Raw genomic sequence first — 26,758 nt, forward strand, 5'->3', positions numbered from 1 at the left:
CAGGTCAATTCGACTACAATTCGACTAATATGAATGTGACCCTGAGCAATTATTAAGTCATCCCTGCAAATTGATTGAACAATATTTATTAGATTTAATAAACAATTGACAGAAAAAAATGTTCTGTTTTGTACATTCTTAAACAGCTATCGATCTCCTGTTGCATGTGTGATGATAGTAGTTCTCTGTCAGGGAACTCTACGACTGAACAAGGGAGGGCACATTCATACGGAACAATTGCGCCCGGCTGTACCTTCTCCCAAGCTTCTTCTGCCTCCTTTGCCCTAGCTTCATCGAGCGGTGGAGATGATATGGTAATCGGCGTGGAAGACTTCATTGACTGCTCAACCTCTGTCTTCTCAGTCTCTTCTGACATTATTTCGCTGCTCAACCTCTGTCTTCTCAGTCTCTTCTGATATTATTCTTGAGCTCTCTTCGGCCTGCGCATACTCCAGCTCATCAAACGCCATCGTCTCACGACTTCCAAGCTAGCGAACGAGAGAAATGTGAAACCCCAACAGAGCGAGCGACGAAAACGTAGAAGAAAAACCACCGGAGAGTAATTTTGAATCGTCGACATTCTAAAATGTGCGGTACTCGAATAGACGCTGACTCGTGCCTCATTAAATTTTTTTCTTTTTTTTAAAATACATGGACAAACGGGTCCACATTTTCCAGCGACCAGACCGTCATGACCACGATCTCCGAGCGGACCTTTGTGTTTCGTGCTGCTTTGCAGCTGCGAATAAACCCTAGTTATATACCTTTGTTCTAGTGGTTGTGGAGAAGGTTTTTGGCAGCGAGAATAGCTGTGTCGTGGACTACTCTTGACCGTTTGGTTCGTTTCTTTTGGTCTTCATCAACCCTGGTTTCTGGAGCATAAGCTGGAGACTGTTATTCTTTTCCTAGTTTATTCTTGTTTGATTTTGTTTATCTGCTGCTCTGCGGGGGATCGGTTATGAAGGATTCCGATGCTACGCGTCGTAGCAAATCACGGGAGGTAATGAAGTCCTTGACTTCCCTCGTTTAGAAAATTTCTTGTGAACAAATGTTTTGTTGCCTGCTGAGATTAGTTAACCTTTAATTTGATTCAAATGGGAGATCGTATTTTCCTTTCGTCTCTGTTGTCATTTACAAGTCATTTTTTGTTGTCTTCGAAAGATGACGACTGTTTTTTCCTCCCTTTTTTTTTTCTAAAAGAAGCCAGTGTACTGCAGCTTGAATTTTTTTTGTATGTTGAACAAGGTTTTCTACGTTTTTATTTTTTGCTAGGTTATTTGCATTTGTTGGTGATAGGAAGGCTGGTTACTTTTTACAATCCAATCAGAAACCGGGCCACCCTGGACTAAGAAATCATTGTTCAGCAGCTAAATTTGGTGCCTTCAATTCGTTTAGAAGACTGATTTCACATTGTAGAAACTGTAGTAGAGGAAATGTTGCTTCCGGGAGATCTAGCGTAAAAGAGAACTTCTGGAACGGTACTAGCAGCAGAACTTTCTACTCTGTCCCATTCGGTAAGCCTTTTGTAACCAGCCACGCTCGACTAAGTTGGAAGAAGCTCACTTTGATTTATTCTCCTGGAGGTCCACTGTTCTCACCAGTTGGTAGGATTGCGTGTACCTTGAGCTTGGCCTTGACTCGATTCCATGTTATTCCCGGCATTCTTGCTTTGAGTGTTGGGGAGTTAGAATGGGTGCAGAAAACTCACGCGGATGGGCATTTCTTCTCTGCGGGGAACGGTCTTTATATTGGCGCACAGGATGGACGTTTGTATATATCTTCGATCTTTTATTCATTCATAGAATGTGTTTTTCTAATCTTCCGAGCAGCCTACTTGGCAGTTCTCTTCTTTCCAGCCATTTTGATGGCTCCATTTGCAGATTCCTTTGGTGTTGAGTTTAGGAAGACATGGCTTCTGCTTGTCCATGGAACTCTTGAGCAAGCAGGTCCAGCATTCATAAAATGGGGACAGTGGGCAGCCACTCGACCAGATCTCTTCCCTAATGACCTCTGCACGGCACTTTCAATGCTTCACAGTAAAGCACCCGCACATAGCTTCACGTACAGTAAGAACACTATTGAGAAAGCATTTGGTCGGAAGCTTGATGAGATTTTTGAGCAGTTTGAGGAGTCTCCTGTGGCATCAGGTAGCATAGCACAAGTTCATCAAGCTTCCCTTAGGTTTCAACATCCCGGTCAGAGGTTGAGTAAACCTATTCCTGTTGCTGTGAAGGTTAGGCATCCTGGGGTGGGTGAATCTATAAAAAGGGATTTCACAATTATTAATTTTGTTGCAAAACTTTCGAGTTACATACCCGCCCTTAATTGGTTACGACTGGATGAAAGTGTTCGTCAGTTTGCGGTGTTCATGATGTCACAAGTAGATCTCGCAAGAGAAGCTGCTAATTTGAGTCGGTTTATTTACAATTTTCGTAGATGGAAGGATGTGTCATTCCCAAAACCATTTTATCCACTCGTGCATCCTGCTGTTCTTGTGGAGACGTTCGAACCTGGGGATTCTGTGACTCACTATATTGATGGACTTGGTGGAAACACACGTATTAAAAGTGATCTTGCGCATATTGGTACACATGCGCTCCTCAAGATGCTTTTGGTATGATCCTCTTAGATAACCAACCACTATTAAGATATTAATAATTTAATGACCTGAAGATTGAAGGCTTGTTTGAGATCAATTTTATTTTTAGTTTTAGTTTTAGTTTTTTCTTTTGTTTTTAAAAGCCTGTTTGTTCAATTTGTTTTTTACATAATTTTAGTTTTTTTATTTCTTAAAACAAAGTAATATGTTTTTGAAATTACTCAAAATAATATTTAGGTGTTTTGAGTATTTTTAAAGACAAACATACTCTAATCAAGTGGTCATACTTGTTTTGTTTCAAATCAAAATTGAAAACAAAACAAAAAAAGAATAAAAAAAACAAAAATGATGCCAAAAGGTCTCTAGATTTTTTGCATAAGTTTACGTAAATTTGTTAGGGTTTGTTTGGGATCCATTTTATCTTGGTTTTTATTTTTGTTTTTTCCTTTGTTTTTAAAAGCATGTTTGTTTAATGTGTTTTCAACATATTTTATTTTTGTTTTAAAAACAAATAAACATGTTTTTGAAAATACTCAAAATAATTTTTGGATGTTTTTGAGTGTTTTCAAAAGCAACCATATCTTGATCAAACATATTGAACATGTTTAGTTTCAAATCAAAACATAAACAAAATAAAATAAAACAAAAAATAGAAAATAAAAAACAAAAGTGACCCCATAAGGCCCCTATTTAATTGGGTTGTTTGACTCATCAAATGTTGAAAACATATATCATTTGGTAGACTATCATGCAGCAATACAACTAGGGACTATTTTGCAACAATAATCACCATATTATTAGGCCATGACTTGGATGTTTTTATGTGTTTTTACTTTATTTTATAGGTGGATAATTTTATTCATGCAGACATGCATCCTGGAAATATCCTTGTTCGATTGCCTCAAAGAAAAAGGTCAAGAAAAAGGCTCTTTAGACCAAAACCTCATATCATATTTCTTGATGTTGGGATGACAGCTGAGCTTTCTAAAAGTGACCGCCGTAACTTGATGGAATTCTTTAAGGCTGTTGCTCTTCGAGATGGCAGAACAGCTGCAGAATGCACATTAAGATTATCAAGAAAGCAAAGTTGTCCAGACCCAAAGGCCTTCACTGAGGTAACCATGTTAAAGGTTCTAGAGACTATATATCTCTAATTGGATTGCTTTGGATTTACTTTACCTTTGAATTTTATTTGCTACTCTTACTTTGGATTGGGCCCCTATAATTCCAGTTTTTTTGTTGGGTGTTTTCCCTTTTTTCAGTTACAAATCATTGTTGAAATTTTAATTTTCTTCATTAAAAATTGGAATTGAAATCTACAGTTTTTTGAGTTTTGTAGCTCAAAAAAACTGAAGTGTAAATGAGATCATTCATTTTTTTTTTCAAGGAATCTTATCTTCTTCTACTGAACACCCAATGTTAAAGGTTCTATTTGGTATATTTAACCTTATCTTACTTCGCAATTTACCATTCATTATATATTTAATGGGCTTTTAGCATTTATACGTCATCCACCCCTAACTTGGTTGAGCCCTACGCATTGCCAAATTTTACAGCCTAAACCATCATTATTGGGCAACTTGTGAGTATCTATTTTGCAATATCGTGAATCATTTATTAGTGATTCATTTGATTGCAATAATCATGCATATTTGTGAACAATAGGGTTTCAAATCTACCAGTGCTTTAGGTAAAAAAATATGACTTTACACATTAGACTAGAACATCCCAATATCTTGGACAAGTAGGTTACATAAATAATTTAATTATTTCAAAATGTTAACGGCAAGAGAATTCTTGGTTTAAGGTAATCCACGATTAGAAAAATTAAGCAACAAATGAGAAGAAAGTAAATAGAGGGGAAAAAACACTATATTTAAGTGGTTTGACATTTTATGACCAATTTCCTCTGTGAGGGGACGGGAGAATTTCTTCCTGTATCTAAGAAAAATGAGCAAGCAAGCGCAGCAAAATTTTTATTTTAATTTTAGTCTAGTATTTAGTGTCGTCCTGCGATTTCTCTCTTTCGAGAGAATCGAGTTGAGTATTTATACAAATTGTCATCTTGGGAGATGAATCATTAGTCTCTTAAATGATTTTGAGAGCTTGTGCCAATGTATGAGCTGTATCATTTTATTGTTCAGATTTTGTGTGTTATGCCTTGATGAATATTAATTTCTTTATAACCGGAGAATTTAATTGCATTGATAATGGCTTTGGAATTTTACAATTGAGATTTTCTTTAGAAGAACTATGGGCTGATATGCCGCCGAGAGAATCAACATTCTTTAGAAGCTATTTTTCTCGTGATCTATTTGAGAAGCTTATTACTATTAGAATCATTTTAGCTTAAGCTTCATCCTTATGATTCTTTGATGCTGCCACATGTGCAGCTGAGATTGCTCTAAGGACTCTAGGAATTTCAATGATTAATTTTTTCAACATATTTTGGAAGTTTATAGATAATATGAAATTCCAAAAATGTAAGTCCTTTATGTTCCTTCTTCTTTTGCGTGCGCTTCTTTATATTCTTCTAATGGTGAGAGGATGTGAAGATTCGGTTTTGTTTTCTTTGCAAAAATTGATAAGTAGAATAGAACATGATGCAACTTTGCTAATTTAGTTATGCCTAGGTATGCTGCTCCTTCTGAAATGTTAATGCGGTAGCTTTTGCACTATATACTATTGTTATACCATTAAAGAGTTAAGTTTCAAAGAAGGATTTAGCGGAACAAGTAGACATTCATGACTAAATTCGAGATGAATTTAATAGGATAACTTATCAGTAGTATATCGCCACTAAGGAGCAATTGAGAATTATCTTTTCTCATAATTTGATTAATTAAAATGTTGATATTATATCTAGGATACATCCTCTTTTGTATTGAAAAACTATTGAACTTGATTGACGAAAATATGATATTTTATCTACAAAGTTAAGGTATGCCTAGGAGCCATAGGGACAAGAGTATTATAAAGATTAATTTTTATGTCTAAAATAAGGATAAAAGAACGGGAAGATCTGATGAGGCTTGTTGAATGCATGACTAAGCTCTTAGAGAGAAGTTTGCCTTAAATTTTGGATTGAAATCCGGGATTTTGAGAAGAAAGCTTTGTGTTGGTAACACAAGTGATTACTCTTCAAAACGATGAGATTCACTAAGTACTTGACAACGCAAATGATGATCTGAAAAAGAAACCCGATTCCAATAATATTATGGATGAATATGTTGAATCTAGTTGGTATTCTGAGGATTCTCTTAGGCATACAGAGGATATTACAACACAATAATACTTACTAAACAATTTTTTCCTGCTTGGTTCAAATGATGATTCAAGGAAGAGGAAAAATAGGATACCTAAATGGCACAATCCGCTAACTTGAAATGTTTGAACCTTCTTTTCCAATTTGATATATCAACAATGTCTTGGCTTATCAACTCTATAATAGAACACATTGTATTTAGTCTACAATACCACTCAAGCAATTTGGGAGAAAGCCAACGAACTCAAGTGACATTTTTTATTGTCGAAGTTACTCCCAGTTGTGTGATTTATGAAATCATGCTTATAATCTCATGCAAGGGAGCATGATTGTCATTGTGTACTTCACCACACTTATAGAAATTTGACAAAAACTAGATATGCAGCCAAATGATTGGCGTGGGGGAGTGGGCAAGTTAATTCTGCAGACTTGGGGAGAAAGTAAAAATTTTTAATGTACTTGTAGGTCTCAATAAAGAACTTGATGAAGTTTGCTGAAGAACCTTAGGGATTTGTCCCCTTCCAAAGATTCAATAATTATTTGCTAATGTTTGAAAGGATTGGTCTACTTCCCAAATTTTTGCCATTGGAGAATAATGCTTAAGAGGTAATAAGAATGTGATCATAACTAACGAAAATATGCTTGTCATTAAAAGTTCGGAGCATAACCCGTGCTTAAAGGATTTGTCTTTTAGATGCCTCCATCTAATTCTATGATCATGATTCCTAATATTCTTTATCTTACAATTCTTCATCTTAAAATTCAAAACTAATAGTCGATGTTGAGTATTTAGTTTTTCACTTGGAATGACCTTACAATCCTTATATTCTCGACGATCTCTTCTTCTCATAAAAAAATAATTAATTTATGTTTTGTTAGATTCATTTTTACAACTAATAATATGCTAATCTCTTTTCTTAAATAAAGTATCAGCAATAATACAATCATAAGCTAAAACAAAATATAACATGATTTTACCCTCTTTAATAATCACTTCAAAACTGTAGCCACCATAAATATTTCTAAACTCTTCTAGCACTACCAACATGTCCATTTAAAACTTCTCAAATAAAAGTTCTTTCTTTAAGAGGTATCATTTGTATTAATTTCTCTAAGTTATTCCAGAATTTTTCTTTAGAACCTATATCTAAAACTACTTGAGGAGTATAAACACTTGCAACATTAAAAATCTTAATATCAATAACAATCTTAAGGAATATAATTCTTTATCCAATTTTATTAATTTTTAAAATATTATTTTCAAACTTTTCATCTATAATTACACCTACACAATTTCTAGTGCGACTCCTACCCGAATTCTAAAGTTTAAACCTTAAGTTATCAATCTTTTTAGTCTGTTCTCAAACTCATTTAGTTTCTTGAATACAAAAGATATTTATCTTCTTATGAATCATAATTTCAACTAATTGTATTAATTTACCTGTGAGTGTTTATATTCCAAGATCCAATCCCAATTTTGTTTCATAGACTAACTTTTTTACTCGCATCCATCTGTACTGTAGGAACCCTTGCTTATTTGACAGTACAACTGAGCGCCGGTGTAGCGGCTTTTGCACTTTTTTATTATATTTGGGTCATACAATGTATTGCTTTCAAGGGATGCCCTAGTATTTACACAAGAATTTAAAAGATCTATGTCATGATTTTTTGACAAATTTTACGCTGGTTGTCACCTACTTAACGCAACGCTTCACTTTTCAAATTTGCGGTTTGAGATCCAACAATGAAAGTGTTACAATATATTTATCCATGTATTTGAAAATAAACCTTTTTTGGGAATTTTATTTCAAAGGGAGTAAAAGCGATAAAATTTTATATTTTATTCATTTTAAGCACTATAAGCAATTAACACCTTCAAACGCCTTAACCTTCCTGGACTAGATTGTGAACTCCAAAATTATGATGCTCTGGACTCTTGTTTTTTGTGAGAGCTTTGTAGGTTAAATTTTCAGAATGTAGATAAGATAGTTGATAAGACACTACCCAAATATTTTACTCTTAATTTGTGAGTATTTTTTGATCTGAGACTCGAGGTTTCCCATAGGTGCAAGCCTATATGGTTAATTATCCCTTCCGATAACAGACGAGCACTTTCGATTAAATTTAGTCATTTAGAGAACATATTGTACAGCAAACATATATTTTAAATTATAAATTAGTCATTTAGAGAACATATTGTACAGCAAACATATATTTTAAATTATAAAATCTCACTTGGAGCTTAAAGCAGATTGGGGAAATGATGATGAACCGGATCAAGATCTTATGGTTCCATCATTTCAGGTCAATGTGGTTCCTGATCTAGTTAGTCAGAGAATGTAGTCAACCCAACCCGATTGAAAGATTTTTATCAGCAACCATTTGTTGCGTTGTTCAAGGGAACCTTGTAGATCTAAGGTGGAAGTTTATCTAAGAGGACAAATTTAAGTGGATCTTAGCTAATAGAACTAATAGAAGACTTCGTGCCAATCAGATGTAACCGTAATTTAAATGGGAGAAGGTCGTTGGGGAACATACATACTACGACTGTAATTGTAATATAATGATGTCATTTGGCTGCAACCACGCCGTTAGAAGGTTCTGGTCGTAACCATTATTTTATGGAGTCTTTGGGCCAAATCACGTGGACAGATGACTTGGGCCAAGTCCTCATTGGCGTAAAATTACTTTGAGTGTGAATATAATGATACACTCGATATGTCATTCACTCTTTCATGAAGTCAATCAAAAGTTTGTCACCCTCGATAAATTGTTGCCGGTAGATGTGATTTGTTCTAAGCTTTTAAGTGTTATTTGAATATTTAATTTGTTACTTTGAAAATTTATTTTAAAATTGACCCCTCCGGTTGAGATTCACAATCAACATCACCATCATCGGGGAATTGAATGCTTATAACATTTATATTTAAAATTTATTTATAATTGGACACCTGAATATCCTTAGAATGATAGCCTTGTTAACTCCGATCCTTATGAGGAAGAGGATTAGACAGGCTTATTTGGATTTGTAAATTTTTATATTAGTAATTTGGACACATATTTCAAAATTAGTAATCTTCAACTCCATTTCTTACGAGGAGGAAGATCGAACTAGTTGAGTGGGACATATAAACCTGTCTTATAGACAAGACGACCTGGTTGAGAACTTGCATAATTTGTCTTGAATTTGATTTCAAACATGTGGTGTTTTAACTACAGCATAATTATAGATTTTCTTAAACTAATTTTTCACCCTTCTTAGAACAAGAATTGCTGAGTGTAAGTTTAACTTGCGCAACATTCTCATACCATTTAAGTTTAAAACACTTAATCGATTTGATGGAGCACATGTAAGATTTATTTAATTTCATATATTTGACTAATTTAAACAACTTTGCATGTGTAAAGCAATTTGCATAATTTTAAAGCATGAATTGAATCAATAATTGCTTTGAAAGACACATGCAAGGCTTGAATAACTTTGCATGTCTAAAGCAATTTGCATAATTTTAAAGTGTGAATTGAATCAATAACTTTTTTGAAAGACATGCAAGACTTGAATTTATATAAACTTTCCTTATTTGAAGGAAGATATTGATGCATGTTGAGGTTCATTTTAAGCATTTAAAATATCACTTTTTGTTCGCTTGCAAACATATTGGGAATCCGGTGGTGAAATTAGATATATGAAGTCATAGGTTAACATTAAAAAAGGCATTTATATGTTTGAATTTTAGCCTCAATTTATGCATTCATATTTAATTCAGCTTGACAGCCCCCTAAGATTAACCCCAATCAAGTGTAACGTCAATATATGATATTTCACAATTAAGTCAAGTTTAGCCCCCATTTTATGATGTTATCATATTCATGTCAAGCTTGGCCTCCAATTCATGATGTTTCATATTCAGGTTATTTTGTAAGATCAAATATTCCACATATAAGTTATTTGCAAGTTTAAAATGTTCAAACTTTTAAGCCATTTGCAAGTCTTAAAAATTTGATTTCAATTTTTTTTTTGCAAATTTAAAAGTTCAAGCATTTCAATTGTAAGTCATTTTATAATTTTATTGTCCAAATCTTAAATTATTTTGCAAGTCAAAGTCATCCAAAAATTTGGCAGTCTACCTGCTTCAACTTAAGTTATGGGGCACGAGAGAATACCAACCTTCTCAACTATCTCAAAAAGACTCGCAGATCAGCGTCATGAGATACTACGGTCGGAAAGCAAAAATATGTATTTAACTCACGGTCTTAAAAGATGTTATATGTCTTCAATATACTTTCAAGATGGTAAAATCACAGACAAAATTTTCCTGAGCGGCACTTTATTTTTCCTAAACATTATTTAATTTCCAAGGGCATGTACTTGAGTCTCCCAAGGCGAGTATTTAAATCCCTTGATTTTTATAAATTTTTTAAACTAGTTAGGAGTTTTCCAAACGGTACTTAATTCCCAAAATGAGTACCCGAGCTTCTTTAAATGGATATTTTAGTAAATTTTTCCCAATGCCCATTATATACCTTTTCGAGCGAAATTGGTGATGTTGGATTTCACCAAGTTTATGATGATGAAATGACTGGATGGAGAAACAAAATAAAATACAATGCAAATTTTCTTTTAAAAATATTTTCTTTTTTTTTTACAAAATAATACACTATATAATACAATATATATGAAGATAGATAAATAAGATTTGTTGGTTCAGTTAAGGTGGATTTGCTAAGCTTGAACAGGATGTTGGGTTTGTCCTGAGAACTAACAGATTGAGCGGCTAAGGTTTTGCTTGGCTTGGGAGGTTTAGAAGGGGGGATAGAGAGACAAAAGTGGAAATGGATTTTTGGTTTGCTTATTTGTTCGTAAAACTAAGGAAGGCAAGTGGAGATAGGCTAGGGCTGGGCGATATATGGAGTGGAGTACGCTCGGGACAACAGTGGGATTTTGAGGAGAGGGAGCCGATGTGATTGGAAGAAGAGACTGGGAGTTCCAGAGGTTTTTGAATATTGCAATCTCATTATTGCTTTCTTCACTAGCCCTATTCATGGCTGTATCTCTCGAACAGGGAGAAATGGTGCGGCTTGGGTCTACGATATTTGCGAACAAGGAGGAGAACTTAGGCGGTTTGCTGCGATTGAGAGGAAGAAGATGAAGCGGTATGGTGTTAGGTTTTCGGTTTTGAACAAAAATTCGATTTCTGCTTCCTGCATGAACCCATCATTGAAACTCATTTTAATAAAACTAATATTTGGAACTCAACACTAACCCTTTTCATGCATTTGTCACAAGTAAATTAGATCTACGTGCCAAATGTTTTAACAGCTTATTCTTTATGCCCAAAATATATGGGGCTGTTTACATAAGTACCTCACAATTCTTATGTATTTACATTTTCAACATCTTAATTTTGATATTTACATGCATAACAGTTAAATCCTTAACATCACATAAAAATATAATTATTATTAATTTCCTTAAGATGAAGTACACCTTTTCATGCAAGGTTTTGATGTGATTACAACACTAAGTTGTTATAAATATAAATATTAAATTTACATGTTAGATATGTAAATTTATAAAGATTATTTGGTATGTATGTAAATTATTCAACTATTTAAATATGTTTTGTACAGTCTTGTCTTCACTCAACATTACTTAAACAACTTTTGTTGCTTTAAACAATTTATGTTGCTTGAAATTAAGGTCCCGTTTGGCGCGACGGTTTTGGTGATGCGTGGTTTGAAACTGTTTTTTCGTGGGTTTGGAAACAATGGCACGACGACTTTGGTCTGAATTAGGTGTAAAAGCTGGTTGCAGGTAACAATCTCGCGGTTCACATTTCTTAATTTGTTTTTCTCCTCCCTGCTCTTCATGTCTCTGCCGTAGATTCTTCGCGCTTCCGTTGTTGCTCTTTCGCATTTCTACCACTCTCGCTTATCTACCTCTCTCGAGCAGTCAATATCACATCTCTGCTGCCTCTCTCGAGTCATCTCTCTCGCGTCTTTGCTGCTCTTCCCTTCCTTTCTCAAGGGACCCTCTATCATTATTTTTGCAATTTATGGTTGATTTAGAATGTATGGCTTTCTCAGTGCATTTTATGGCTTTGCTCTACATGTGAAATTGATATTATGCTATTAGGATGATGGGATTGTGGATTTTGGTATCCTCTTCCATTCTTTTTGTTATTTGTGCCCCTTACTCTACTCGGTTTGTGGTTTTACGGTCTTTTGTGACTTGCTTTTTCTATTTCTGGCCCCTAGAATTAATGAATCTTGAATTTTAGGGGGCCCTAGAATGGTTGGAATTGGAATCCGTGGCATCTGACATTCGATTTTTGTAGCATATGTGGATTTTGAAGGCTGGGAATGTATTTCTAGTTTATGGCCTCCTATTTTTTGTTTTAGTCGGTTTTTGAGTGTTTTGCCTTCTTTCTCGGATTTGGGCTTTTGATGCAAAACCAGAAAAATTGAAATTTTTTGGCCTTGGGAAATTGATAGAGTAGAGGCATTGAATTGGGCTTGGGTTAAGAAGAATTGTTCAATGTTTTTTGTGGATGCTTTTGGAAGACATGGATCAGCATTTCACTTGTTGGAATGGACATTTTGGAGGCATTTGAAGGCCATGAGAGGCATTGGAATTCTGTGAAGTGATGTGCATGTGTTAGAATGTTTCAAAAATGTTCATTGAAGCTGTGTTGTGGTTTATTCTTGTTATGTTGGTATGTTGGCAAGGTGTTGTGGTGGTGGTGTGTGTAGGTGTTGTTTATGGTGGTGTGTTAGTGCTGGTAGGGTGTGTGTTGATGTTGTGGTAATGCTGGGGATGGTGTTGTTAGTGGTGATGTTGGTGTTCGCTGTATTGCTGGTGATGTGTTGATGCTGGGGTTGGTGTTTGTGGTTATCAGCCGTTTTAATTTTCTGTTTTGTTTTGGAAAAGAGATAATTTTGTAGATATGAAAATAATTTTAAATATAAATATGTGATTTTGATTTTTGAAAGTAATATTTTTAATTTTTGAAAAGAGATGAGACTAAATGAGTCTCACATATTAAATAGTTTGGATAACTGAGCGCAATACCACAAGTAATATACTTATCCCGAAGAATAAATATATCACTTATAGTAGACTCAATCACCTAAACCAAAAAATTTGTGACATCCGTTTGGTCTATGAAATGTTTTTATATGAGGCCAATAAATTCTCTTATCTAATATAAATATTAGATAGAGTTTATTTTACTTGGGTTCTAAGTTCCCTATAGCGACAAACCCCTATAGTTAATTACATCTTAAATGACCGGGATCACTTAAGAAAACTCTCGATTAAGATCAGTGATTCTGCTTTTGAGATTTCAAAGTTTAGGTTTTCACGATTGGACATGGGAAAATTAAATGAGAGTGACTCAAATAAGAACAGTTATTTTAAGGACTCCAGTGGAATGAAGAGTAGGGGATATCACAGAAGGATATCATAGGTCCAGAGAAAACCCCGGTGACCTCCCAACTATCCTATTGTTTGACTTTATATCTTTAAAATGATGTTGTTTATTTTGCAATTTATTTAGAATTTAGGACTTATGTTCGCACGATACCGGATCATGCAAATAACCTTAAAAAAGATAGGAGGATTTATATTGTACCGTACAATAACCTCAAAATCCTAAAGTGTTAGGACTTATAATTGCACAACAGAGTTATCCAAAACCTTAAAGTGATATGTGAGGGTTTACGCTGCGTCAGACAAACTACCTCGAAATCCTATGACTTGTTATTTAAACTAAGGAAAGTGTTCGGTGATATGAATTTGTTTTAACGTTGCTATTATGAATGTCCTCGTCGTGTTGCCCACGACATTCGCTCTAAGCTCCTCGTCTTAGCACCTCCGGATTCGATGTTAATTTTAAAGATATATGCAACTGTTTAGTCAAAGCTCTGCTGCCGGGTACCTCCTATAAAACCAACAACTGACCTCTTATTCTAAGGTATAGTGTATAATAGAACAATAAAGCATGCAGTATAAAAGAAAAGAACAGTAGAATGTACAGTAAAGAAGAAAAACAGTACATTATGCTGTGAAGTAAAATGCTGTAATGTAAATCAAACCTGTATATCTGGGAGGCTTGCTGCTCCTTTAAACGAGTTATTATACACTGTATAAACAAAAGAAACATTGCCTGAAAAACTAAAGAAAATAATGACCCACGACGGACAACTCGGGAAAAATCGACAAATGACAATTCCAAGAAAATTATCAAATTCTCGGGAAGATCCCGGAAAAGGGACCATGAGTGCTTTGCCCAAAAATTTCAATAAAATATATGAAAAATCCGAAAAGAGGGGACCGCAAGTACTTGGGTCGGGGCTAGGCTCAAATATAATATATTGTACTCGAGGTACGCCGAAGGCTACTATAGGTCACCGAGATGTATAGACCCGCCACTCAATTAGAAGAGTCTCTTACTAAACCTAACTTAGGAGGGTATTACGCTGCCCGATATCGGTAATCAACAAGTGGACAACCAAGTTGTAACACATTTAAAATTTATATTTTAGCATGCACATAGATTTCAGGCATACAAAAAAGGAAGTTGTATCAATTTTGTAGTGAAAATATATTTATAAATGTTGTATCTGCTCTCATAATGTCTATTCTTATCAGTTTTGAAAAGTATAGTTGCCCACGAGTCGATCACAACCTAAGAGGGCATGGGTACCCCGTTAGTCTCATGTCGGTGAATAATATTATCATCCTACGATTCATCGGGCTCGATGTTGTTGGATGGAATATTATTTTGCTCTACCACCGGCGTGCCTTTGCCATCATCGCCCTAAACCTCAAAACAAAACCGACTTACTTGCGAACAAACCCGACCTACTTGCGACCTTGCTTGATGGTTTCATATATAGCAAAAGGCTATATATGAGCACTTATGTGTCAAACATAAACACTGAAAATCAAACCAGAAAATAAGAAAAAAAATAAAAATGGGGATGAAAGAGGAGGAACTGATCCACCCAAAAGATCGAAAGGATGAAGGGTAAAGTAACCTAAAAAAGTGTGACGAAAAGATCTGAAAAAGAGAGCTCAAGATTCTTGAATCAATCTAGAGGATATCATTTTCACAAATTCTATAATTGGATGAACGCAAGAAGGGTATCCTTTCCAAATGACAATTTTATGAGTTTTCTACAATTTTCATGAATCCAATTTATATCAACTTTATGATTTCCCGAAATGAAACTATAAGAGACTTTCATATTTCATAAAATAAAGGAGAATAATCCATATATTTCACAAAATAAAGGAGAATATAATCCATAGAGGGCAACTTTCTAAATCTCCAAAAGTCATGTCAATATCAAATTCATTCAATTCCACCCCTCATTAAAAGCTTTTCACAATTGTATAAATGTAACACCAATTTAGAAAATATAGAAGTGCTCACGACTAGGGCAAAATGAACCTAAATAATCCTCAACAGGATCGCAGGTAAGGCAAGAAAGAAGATAGGAATTCACGGGTAAGGCTAAGAAAAGGGAAAGTCGAACCTCACAACAAGCCCACAAGTAGAAACCAGGAAATGCATAACCAAGCTCCAATATAAGCCCACGATTTAGGACAGGAAATAGGACAAAAGCCCACGGGTAGGGGCAACAAGGAGAAAGCCAAGCCTTAATCAACCATATTCAACATAAAAGAGCCACAAGAGAAAGTTCACAGCCAAGGGAAATAAGGAGAAAGCTAAGTCCAAACCAACCACGACACAAACCACAATAGTAAGGCTCACGGCCAGGGGCAGCGAGGAGAAAACCAAGCCCCCAAACCAATCACGACACAAACCAAGGAACCACCATAGTAAGGCTCACGACCAGGGGCAGTAGAGAACATCCAAACAGGACAAAAGGAAACCAGCTAGGATGCTCACGGGTAAAGGCAGCAGACCAAAACCACTAAACCGGCTTCACAGCAAAGGGAAAGCCACCACAAATATTACCATTGTACTCCTTTGATCTACATAAGAGAGTGAATGGACAAACTCACATAAACTATTTAGATTAAAACCATTTTTATTGAGCAAGACATGATAGTGAATTGATCCATTTATATCAAACATTCCCATATATAAGTATATATTGAAATCATAAATTTTGGGATGACAAACTTGATTATCAATAACAATCCCAAGAGGTACGTTATATGAAGAACTTCCAACCAAACCGAGCCCAACAAAGAGGCAAGACAGGGAACCACAACAAGCACACCCGAGCCCAACAAGGTGGGACAGGAAAAAAAGAATAAAAAACAGTTTCAGTCCAACTAAACCCAGTAAAAGAGAGCCAACAGATAAGCTTTTGAGCCAAACCAATTCCTTGTCTCAAATCCAATTAAACCCAATTTAAATGCTAAATAAAAGAATACAGTTTAAGCCAAAACCGCACCCACCAAATGGGAAAGACAGATCGACATTTCTAGTATGAGTTCAACCCAAAAGAGCCAAAACCGAAACCAGCACAGAGACAAACCGAGCCCAACACATGCGCGAAACTGAGCCCGACACATGTCAAACCGAGCCCAACATAGGGGCAACAAAAAGAATTATGACAAATAAACTGAGCTCAGCAAAGGGAGCATACCAAACCAAATCTTATGCAAAACCGGTCCCCAAAACCTCAGGCCAAACTGAGTCCACCAAGCCAAAATTCAGCCCATAAGTAGCTAAGACCGTACCCAATACATGGGAAAAATCAGAGAAGAATTTCCAATAATAATCCATCTCCAAAGAGCTAAAACTGAACCCCACAAATGGGCCAAAACAGATAAAAATATGTCTAGCAATGATCCAACTTCAAAGAGCTAAAATCGAACCCATCCATATGGGGAAAACAGAGAAACATTTTCAGCTATAATCCAACCTAAAAAAACCAAAACCGAGCCCATCCATATGGGAAAAAACAACGAAACATTTTCAGCTATAATCAACCTAAAAGAGCCAAAACCGAACCCATCTATATGGGAAAAACAAAAAGAAGCTAAATTCGAGCCCACCAAATGGGCCAGAACAGAGCCACCAAGAATCAAGTTCCACAAAACCTTAGAACCCAAAATTTGCATCCAACATATACTTCAAACAGGGATAGATAATAGGAAACAGAGAAACACAAGTTGGTCCCTAAAACCAACATCCCAAAGCATCGAAACGAATTCTAACATATATTTGAACTGGAGTAATAACAACAAAAAATTTCAGCATTACATTTCTAGCATATATTCCAAATAAGCAACTATCATCTCATGGCAACAAGTGGAATTTTCCAAAATTCTATCTATCATGCATTTTGAGCAGAAAAGAGAGAAAATATCTATATTATACTCCATTTTTTTATTGTTGCTAGAAACTATCCATGCTTAGATCTCATAACAGACCTAAACTTTACTTCCACATGCTTTAGAAGAGAAAAGAAACACTTTCAGGTGCAAATCCGAATGATGCAGATTAGAGAGAAGAAGATAAATACCTCTCAATGCAGACTTAAAGCAAAACTTTAGAATAAATTTAAGAAAAATGCTTCCTGTAGAAATTTTTCTCCCAACACCTTCGAGGAAGCAATGATCCACGAACACCCCAGTACAGAAGAACTTAGCCGAGAAGGAAATTCGGCAGAGCCTCTTCTTCTAAAAGCCTCGAACAACTAGTGAAAACCTCAGCCTTCCTTTCTTTAAAAAAAAATTCAACAACCCAAAACAGTACTTTAGGAAGCTTTTTTATAGGCATAGATGAAGGGGGGAATCGCAACCTACCACCGTTTTGTGGTCGAATAAAACAATGGGAGTGAATTATCACCATAAAGGAGGAGAAAGTAAAGCCTCGAGAAGGACAAGGGTTGGCCAGCTGAGCTCCCACGATTGGAGAGCTAAGCAGTCGAGCAGCCACGCGAGGAAGGAGAAGAGTCGAGAGGAGGGGGGAGATCGCCACGTGGATGAGTCACAAGAACTAGGGCACGAGAGGTGGCGAGACGAGCCGCTGGATAGGTCAAATGAAGAGATAAATGCGTGGGTAAGGGGGTAAATAGGGTTTAGGATTATAATTTTAATATTATAAGTAATAGTATAAATATAAAAATTTTTAATATTTCAAAAAAAAAAATTTAATTTGTATTTTTTATTCGTGCGTCACAACATAACAAAATGGATGCCTCTTTTAGGTAATTATGATATTCCGGACGCGTTGGTGTGGTCCGTTTTTTCATCAGAGGTCGTTTTGATGAATTCATCGATTTGCGTGCAATTTTCTCGTGTGCGGAATTATGACAATATGAGTGTCTTTCTTAGCTAAAATTGATGCCCCGAACGCGTTGACGCAGTCCATTTCGTCATCGGAGGTCGTCCAGAGAAGTTCACATTTTCACCCATTCTTTAAGCTCAATTCTAGTCCGATCTTGTGCAACTTAGTGAATTTTTTGCATTTTGTGTGTGCGCATGATGATGAAGTCCTGAAGAGGTTTCCCTAGGGCTTGAGATCCTATTGAGAACTTCTCTTTGAGTCTCCACATGATAGTCCTTAACCTCTCGACCATACGACGATGGTTTTGAGATCATCAGTGTGAGACATCACAAGAGAAATATGAAGTAGCTGGAATTTCTAAGGAAATTGATTCCAATACTAGTTTTCTAAGATAATCAATAGGAACCCCTAGATAATCAATAGGAACCCCTAGAGGAACCCCTAGAGCTAGATCCTAAAATCCTAACGAAAAGAGTAATGACCTCAAAATGAGGTCAACAGTGGTGTGTGCTGATTATATGATTGGTGCTTTTGCTGGTTAAGTTCATGTTCGTGGTTATGTTGTGGTGCTTGTTGATGCTGGGGTTGGTGCTTTTGGTCGTGTGGGTTGATGTTGGGTTTGATGCTGGGCTTTGTGTTGTTGGTGGTGTGCTGATGTTGGGGTTGGTTCTGTTGGCTGTGTGTGTTGATGTTGGGGTTGGTTCTTTTGGTTGTGTTGATACTGGGGTTGGTGTCGTTGGTGGTGTGTGTTGATGCCAGGTTTGTGCTCGTGGTTTGTCGTGATGTTTCCTTTCAGCTGGCTTTTCGAGTTATAATTTTTTAAATGACATTTTATTTTTCATTTGCTATGCATTTATGTTGCTTGTGATTTTTCATGTTAGTTTCGTCACGGAAAAAACAAAAGAAACTGGTTCGTCTGTCATGTGGGGCTAAATATGTCAAATTTATTTTCTGCAACCTTTGTCTTAGTGAGGTGAAATTAGAAAATAGGCCAAATACCTATTTTAAGGAGGGTTGGCAAAATATAATAAAGAAGTTCAAGGAACACACATGAAGGAATATGACAAGATGCATTTGAAAAATAAATGTGATCAGTTAAAGGACTGGAAATGATGGAAAGAGTTGAAGTGTGGATCCACAGACTTGGGTTGAGACCCTATAAAACGAACCATAGTTGCTTCCGAATAACAGTGGGCCGAGAAATTGGAGGTGAGAATTTATGTTACGTGAAATTCCTTACCAATTATTTACATCTTCAGTTACATCAACATATGAATAGACCATTACTTTGTAGGTTGTTTCAAATGCTAAAAAAAATTAAATTTAGTGGTATCATCCCTGAGCTTGAAGAAAAGTTGGTCCGTGTGTTTGTTAGAGTCATCGTAATGGGAGGCCATGCATGGACCCCTAGCGAGAGAGGGTTTGTTGACATAGTTGAGCATGTGGATGCCGAGCTAATTTCTAGTTCAAATGAAACCCCCAGTCGTAACGTTAATGAAGTTGAATCTACCAGTTGTTTTAAGTTTATGGGCTGAGACAAAGAGAAAAGAATGTTTTGTTTTTCATTAGAAGCCAAATATCACACTTAGTTGTTTCTTGCATTAATGACCCTAACATATCACAAATAACTTCCATTCAACATGTTACGCTAATTCTGGAGCCAACTCCAGAAATTTTTGAGGACATGCCTTTGTATTTATTCTCTATGAAGTTGCTTGAAGACCCAATTCAGACAGTGCTTTTAATGACGATGACTCCTGACCCTAGTTATATTATTTTCATGAGAACAGAGATGCTTGATTTTCATTTATGTTAGTTAGACAATTTATATATGTTTTTCATTGGGACACTGTTTATGCTGCTTGGATATTTATTTTTCACTGGGACAGTATTAACACTGCTTTGGATATTTGTTTTTCATCGAACAATTTGTTATTTTGCTTTTCCTAGTTTATTTATGATTGTTGTTTGTTTAGGTAAAGTTTTGACAATAGTTAATTCGACAATTCTTATATGTGGTAGCTCAATATACAGTGAATAACATAAACGCACATAGAGGCATAGAAGAAGAATTGCAATTGTGGTGTGTTTGATATATGAGTACTAAAACTTATATATAACTCGATCTTCTTGCATGAAATTTTCATACACTGGTGATAATGTGTTGGACGGTTGCTTGTAGGGCACACAACAATATTCAACAATATATTCCTTATGACACTGTCTGTATTCATCGATCTTTTAGAGCTACACATGAATTATGGACTTCATGGCTTCTCCAAAATGATTTCCGGAGAGGTGTTGACAATAACCCTTTACATTTTATCTCAGAATGAATATATGAGAGGAGCCATTGAGCGATTCCAATACTTATATGAAATTATCAACGGATCTTTTTCAATTGGGTTGAATGCTCTAGTCAGTTTCTCATCTAAATTTTTTAAACCAGGTGACCCAATATATGAAAGGACTCTCATAAAAATTGCACATGACCCGCAGAATGTGTCATATTTTAAGGTAATTTTATTTATTCATTAAATCCATAATTCAAATGAATACTATAATTTACAAACCCTTGTTAAATTTTTTAGAATTGTATTAGAGCGATTGATGGAACACAGGTGGATGCACGTGTATCGAATAATGAAAAGATCACATTCATTGGGCATTGTACATTGTATTTAGCTATAAAACATGCTTCTAATACTTTGAGTTCTTCTAATTATAAGTGGACATTATTTTATGGAGGAATTGTTAGATAGGTTATAACTCTCAATAAAGGATCTTGGACCTTCAAGGGAATTCGAACTTTCAGACCCATAAACTAGTGAAAATGAAGCAGATTGAGATGAGATTCTCTATGTAGCTTTACTTTTGTTATGGTGTTTGGGAACACAGCACACGACAGTCGTATATTCAAAGTTGCCACAAGAACTCAGAAATACAATCCTCCTCACCCAACCCTAAGTTTGGTCGACCCTAATCCCTAATTAGACATTTTTTCAGTGCAATACTAATTATTGCATGTGTTGGATAAATATTGTTTGGTCGATGCCAAAGAGGGTTTCTAAAGCCATTTTCAGATACCAAATATCATATTCTTGATTTTGAAAGACCCAACAATGTCGCTTGTGTAAGAAAGAAATCTTTAACAATACACAATCATTCTTATGCAGAGTTATTAAAAAAAACATTTGGAGTGAAAGAAAAAATGGGTCATACTGCGGGATAGGCTGACATATTCTTTTCCTAAACAAGTGCAAGTTGTCGTGGCCACAATGACTTTCCACAACTATATTTAGTGGCATCCTTCTCGTAATGAAATTGACTTCAACAGGGTTGATGAAGATCGATCACATGTCTTTATTGAAGCATATGAATATTGTCTATGACAATCTTTATCACCGGTAGAAGATGAATATACTTGCATCCAGGATGGAAAGGTGCAGTGGAGATAATAGAGTTGAGAGTGGATTACAGATGCCATCGCTGCTGATGGATCGATTGTATTTTTTTTGTTGATACTTTATTTGCAATGTGTTGTAAAAATTTTAATTGTTTATTGTATTGTTGTTGTATCCAATTATCTATATTTTGAATGTCAATTTAAATTCTCATTCTTTTGCATGTATTCTTCCCCAATTGGATGACTGATGAGGTAACTTTGGATATAATATGTAATATAAATTTTTATTGCATGTTTTATTTAGTGTTTTTGAGTCTATGAAGAGACATTCGACCTTAAGAGTTCTTCTGGACGACCTATATTTTGCTATTGGTTCTTGTCACGTGAAATTCCAATGAAGACAACCAAGTTCCTTTCCTTTTTTTAATGCTGTGGCTTTTGAGAATACAAGAACCCTTTTTATAATAAGGTCTAGTGACAGATTCGTTTGTTTATACTATGTTCCCCGAGACCTCACAGTTTAATAAAACTTGCATTGATTGCTTCTAATATTTTTTTTTGCTAATGTTACATTTACGGATTTGTATTTTTTGTTTTAAACCATCAGAAAAGATGCTCGAGGACAGTGCCTCTAGAGCATTGCATTGTTACTGCGGTCTACAATGTTCTTTACTTATTTCGCAAAAGCCAAATAGCTACGGGAGACAGTTTTACAGGTGTCCGAGTAGAATATTAGAGTGTGGCTTCTTTAGGTCGGTGGGATGGGTTGGAGGTATCTATCGTCGATAGTGATCGGGCGTGGCGAGTTTCCTTGGAAGACTGTTTATCTCGTGACAAATCAATTATATTTTAAAATTATTATTATTATATTATTAATTGTTATTTTAATAATTCTTCTTTTAATTTTAATTGTCGTGGTACTCACAATTTTGTGACGTGTCTGTTTTTATTTTGTATCATTCAAACTGAATATTTGTTTTCAAGTATGGAATGTGCTAATATAAATAGTTATATAAGCAACAATTTAGTATAGGGACAGAAAAGTCATTTGTTCAAAAACAGATGCAACATAGCTGTTTTAAAATTGTAAAAAACAAACAGATAGTTTTTCCGTAACAGCTTTTGCACAACATTTTTCTGCTACAGCTGCTGTGCAGCTGTTTCGTGCTACAATTGCTGCGCAGTGGCTTTTTAATAAGCTATAGCTGCCCGAAACATACCCTAAGAAACATCTTTTAAAAGATAACAATTATTAGATATTATCATCTTGTCAAATATAATTAGAATATTATAATTATTGACTTTAAACTCTACAAGACTACAAAATTTTTACAAACATAATTTTTTAATTTCACATGCAATCCAGTTTTTTCTACACATTTTCTACCAACAAGAAAACAAATGAGCCTCAACTTTTACTAGACATTCATCTGAATATTATTCTCTCTGACGCACTTAATTAATCTGGACTTGGTCTTATTGCCTGTTTTGCCGAGTAAAGTTCCATTTATTAACCTTTCTAGTCGTTTATATGCAGAGATGTTACTATTCCAAGAGTTTGAGATCAAATGATGAACTTTATTTGTGTGCTCTTCTTTAATCTTACATATTATCTGCCGCTTTCGATTTGAACTTATTAAATATAGGGGCATTTACATAAGTAGCTAACACCTATACTTTCTGCATTTATACCACCCAAATCTTTAATATCACCTAAATAATATCACCATTTTAACTCTTAAAAAATTAAATACACCTTTCATGCATAGGTATGTAAAAATTTTAAGCATTAGATATGTAAATGCATGGGAATTGAGTGTTGTATATGTAAAAAATTCTTAAATATATTATGCAATTTCTGTGAACAGGAGCTGGAGAGGGCATTTACCTTTTGGGGTACTCCTGACGGCGACGTCATTCATCCTGTAGAATGCATGCATCATTTGCTTGAACAAGTTCGTCGCTATAGAGTGAATGTTGATGGAAGTATTTGCAGTGTGTTGGTGACAATATTGGTCCTCGAGGTAATATACACTTTTCATCATTTGCATGTATTCTACCTTTCAGCGATCATGTAATGACTTAGTTGCGTTTATCAAAATTGGATTGGATATGTAAGCGGAAGGGTTTTCTGAAGATTCAATGATTTAGTAGGAGTTGAATTGGGGGTTGATTCAGATGATATTATAAATCTTAAAATCATTTTTATATGATTTAAATCATATAATAATAATGTAATAATAATATAAGTGATTGGTTAAGAACCCCATTTTTTAACCAGATTCTCTTTATAAGTAATTTTGGGCCTTTTACTGAATCGGCTAACGGACTGGTTCACCGTTGAACTAGCTTGACTAGGCGATCTTTGTTTGATTTTAAATCAAAAACCATGGTTTTAGCTTTCAGGAGCCTAGATTCGCAGAAATGGAAAACTAGTGTTAAAATCAAATTAGAAGATTAAATTTTATCACACAATTAAAAAAAATCATTATCTGTGAAAAACATGTTTATTTTTTACTTGCAACCAAATGACCCACAAATATTTTAAGGGTTAATGCGGGGCTTGTTTGCTAGGTTGAATTTAGAAATATGAAATAATAAAAAACAGTGAAATTTGTTATATTCATTCATACATGTTTGGATATTTTGAAATCAAATTGAGAGTCCACAGCTCTTAAAACTACCTAAAATAAAATGATTTTATTTTTAAATAAAAAATGATTGAAAATAATATTTTAAAATATATTTTCTTTTTTCGATCAACCAGATGTGTACTTAGCTGCCTTATATGTTGAAGACATTGCTTTAGAACATTCTCTACATTAGCTGAATTGTAAGATTCCAGACACCATGCACTCATCTCCAGTTCCCTATGGACATTTTGAGGTGAATGGTATAACATTTTAGGAAATTTACTTGCATACCACTATTCTTATGTATTTACATATCTAACATCTAAATATTCATATTTACTTACTTGCATGCCATTCGATTTTTTAACATCATATTAAAAAATTACAATCACTATCTTTTTAAAAAAAGTGCAATACACTTTTCAATGCATATGTTTATGACACCAAGGTGTTATAAAACTTGGGGTGTTAGATATGTAAATACATAAGAATCGTGTGGTATGTATGTAAATTTCCCATGAAAAAAAAGGTTTTTACTAGCTTTCGTTTTTAAAAATAGGTTTTTTATTTGCAATTGGCCTTTATTTTTTGAATATCTATTTTATTTGGATAAATTTCAATTATTTTACAACTAGCAATTGCACCTTTTCATCATGTACAGGAACAATTATTGAGTTTATTGTTTTTGCTCACATTTTAGGGTTGGCAACGCAAGCTTGATCCAGATTACGATATAATGCATACGCTGAGGACATTACTGTTGAACCCAGACGGCGTGCAGCAGCCTATCGATTACTTCTTCTCATAATAGAGCTTTTTGGCACACAATTCCATAATTTTTTCTTAATTTTTGATGGAGAGAAATAAACATTTTAGTTTGGCTTGGCTTTCTGTCTTGAATCTGATTAATCAATCAAATTTGAGCTCGAATCCAAGCTTAATTTTTTAAGTTTGAAACAGCTTGTGAGGATTTTCATTTTTTATGAAGTTATAGTTTTGATTCAAGCTAATGAGTGAAGCCCGCGTGAGCCCAAATTTGGCTTGCCAACCCATCGAGCTCAACTCACAAGTCATTTACCTTGTTTAATTTATCATGTTGAGCTCAAGCTGTCTTGCCTGTCGGGCATAATTTATGCTCTCAAATGTATGCTGGTTTTACATTTTGCCATGTTAGTAGATTTACATTTAAAAATAAATGATGCTTATGAATTTTCAGGTTTGAGTGTATGACCCTTAATTTTTTGTTAAAATGTTCTAAAATTTCGAATAAATAGTTATATATTTTATTACATGTTATATTTAGTGCAAAGTTCTACGTCAGATTTTTTAATTATACACTGAAATAAGGAATTATGTGCTGACAAAAAAAAATATGTTTGAATAAAACGAATTGTGTATGATGAAGCCTTGTTTTTGTACATGATGTTTATAACGTTAAATTTATTATATTTTTTAAATGGAAGAGCGGATTTTTTCTTGTGTTGTCTGTGCGGTTGTTTTGGCAATCATAGGATTTATCACTACTTCAACAGTTTAATTTTGGTACATGCTATTCTCCTTTTTGATCATGGGCCTTAAAAAAGTCATCTAGAACCGAAAATTGGGCAGCTGTACAAACATAAAATGCTATTGAAGGCAGCAACCAAAAAGAAAGAAAGAAAACATTCTGTAGACAAAGGCTTTTAAATGAAAGGCTGAGTTTATTCATGTTCAGAAATCTAACAACAAAAAGATATGAGAATCCACAACCGTAATGAAGAGAAGTTAGAAGATCATCAAGCAAATTTTTTTTTCTAAATCATATTTTAGATTATTTTTAGGGGGAAATTTTTATTTTTCATTGTTAAGATAATAAGAGACAAGTTGGAAATGAGGATCATACTCAGCTTTATCTAAAGATAAAAAAACATATAAAGACTCTTCAGATAAAAAACAAAAACAAAAATAAAAATAATAAAAAAAGCCAACAACTATAAACAAACTAAGAGAAACAAATATTACCATTTAAAAAAAGAAAAAAAAAAAAACTAAATAAAAACCAGTAAGAGTTCTAAACAACAGAAGAGCCTAGAAGATCAAGATCTTCAATAGAGAAATATGACAACTTTTCCATAAATAAAATATCGAAGAGCAGAGGTGAACCTCTAGTTCAAACATCATTCATTCTATTAGTCAAGCAACATACAATCCAAAATATTAGTCCGTTATAAATAGTGTCAAATTACTAGTTCTATTTAACAATCTCTCTCCCAATCTGCAAAATATTTAACAAAATAAAAAGAGGGCCATAAGAAATCACAACCCAAACAATTCCAAAATAGAAAAGGTAAAGAATATTCACCTAATCAACAAAATGAAGAGATTGAAAAGACCCTGAGCTCATAACTTACATGCAAAATTATTAAAATTCATTCAAAGAGCTAATGAATATAAATATACAAAAGAACAAATGAATTTTAATATAAGGTTGGAAATTATTATAGCTCTACCAATCCTAAACTTTCAAGAAAAAATCAAATATAATTTTTTTTCTTATCACAAGAAAAGATATTAAAAAACAAAGTAGAACTAACAAAA

The 26,758-nt window shown here is 34.6% G+C and overlaps 1 protein-coding gene across 3 annotated transcripts; it reads left to right on the forward strand.

The window, feature by feature from the left end:
- The first annotated feature begins 704 nt into the window (after positions 1-704).
- Positions 705-25,186, forward strand: LOC110027341 (probable serine/threonine-protein kinase abkC). Of its 3 annotated transcripts, XM_020728718.1 has the most exons (6): positions 705-1,000; positions 1,273-1,514; positions 1,584-2,614; positions 3,445-3,714; positions 23,417-23,572; positions 24,882-25,186. In XM_020728718.1, exons 1-6 carry the CDS (start codon positions 972-974, stop codon positions 24,987-24,989), a joined length of 1,836 nt encoding a protein of 611 aa, XP_020584377.1. In that variant the 5' UTR covers positions 705-971; the 3' UTR covers positions 24,990-25,186. The 3 variants fall into 3 exon arrangements, with proteins under 3 accessions (XP_020584377.1, XP_020584376.1, XP_020584378.1); XM_020728717.1 differs by having other exon boundaries at positions 1,273-2,614; XM_020728719.1 differs by lacking the exons at positions 23,417-23,572; positions 24,882-25,186 and having other exon boundaries at positions 1,273-2,614; positions 3,467-3,658.
- Positions 25,187-26,758: the final 1,572 nt, after the last annotated feature.

This window comes from Phalaenopsis equestris, unplaced genomic scaffold (assembly GCF_001263595.1).
Source record: "Phalaenopsis equestris unplaced genomic scaffold, ASM126359v1 Scaffold000424, whole genome shotgun sequence".
Lineage (NCBI taxonomy): Eukaryota > Viridiplantae > Streptophyta > Magnoliopsida > Asparagales > Orchidaceae > Phalaenopsis > Phalaenopsis equestris.

Excerpts from the sequence above, each read along its gene's own strand:
- LOC110027341 (XM_020728717.1), top strand. The coding sequence starts at position 972 with ATGCTACGCGTCGTAGCAAATCACGGGAG. Across the intron at positions 3,715-23,416 it reads ACCCAAAGGCCTTCACTGAG|GAGCTGGAGAGGGCATTTAC; the intron begins GTAACCATGTTA and ends TTCTGTGAACAG. Across the intron at positions 23,573-24,881 it reads TGACAATATTGGTCCTCGAG|GGTTGGCAACGCAAGCTTGA; the intron begins GTAATATACACT and ends CTCACATTTTAG.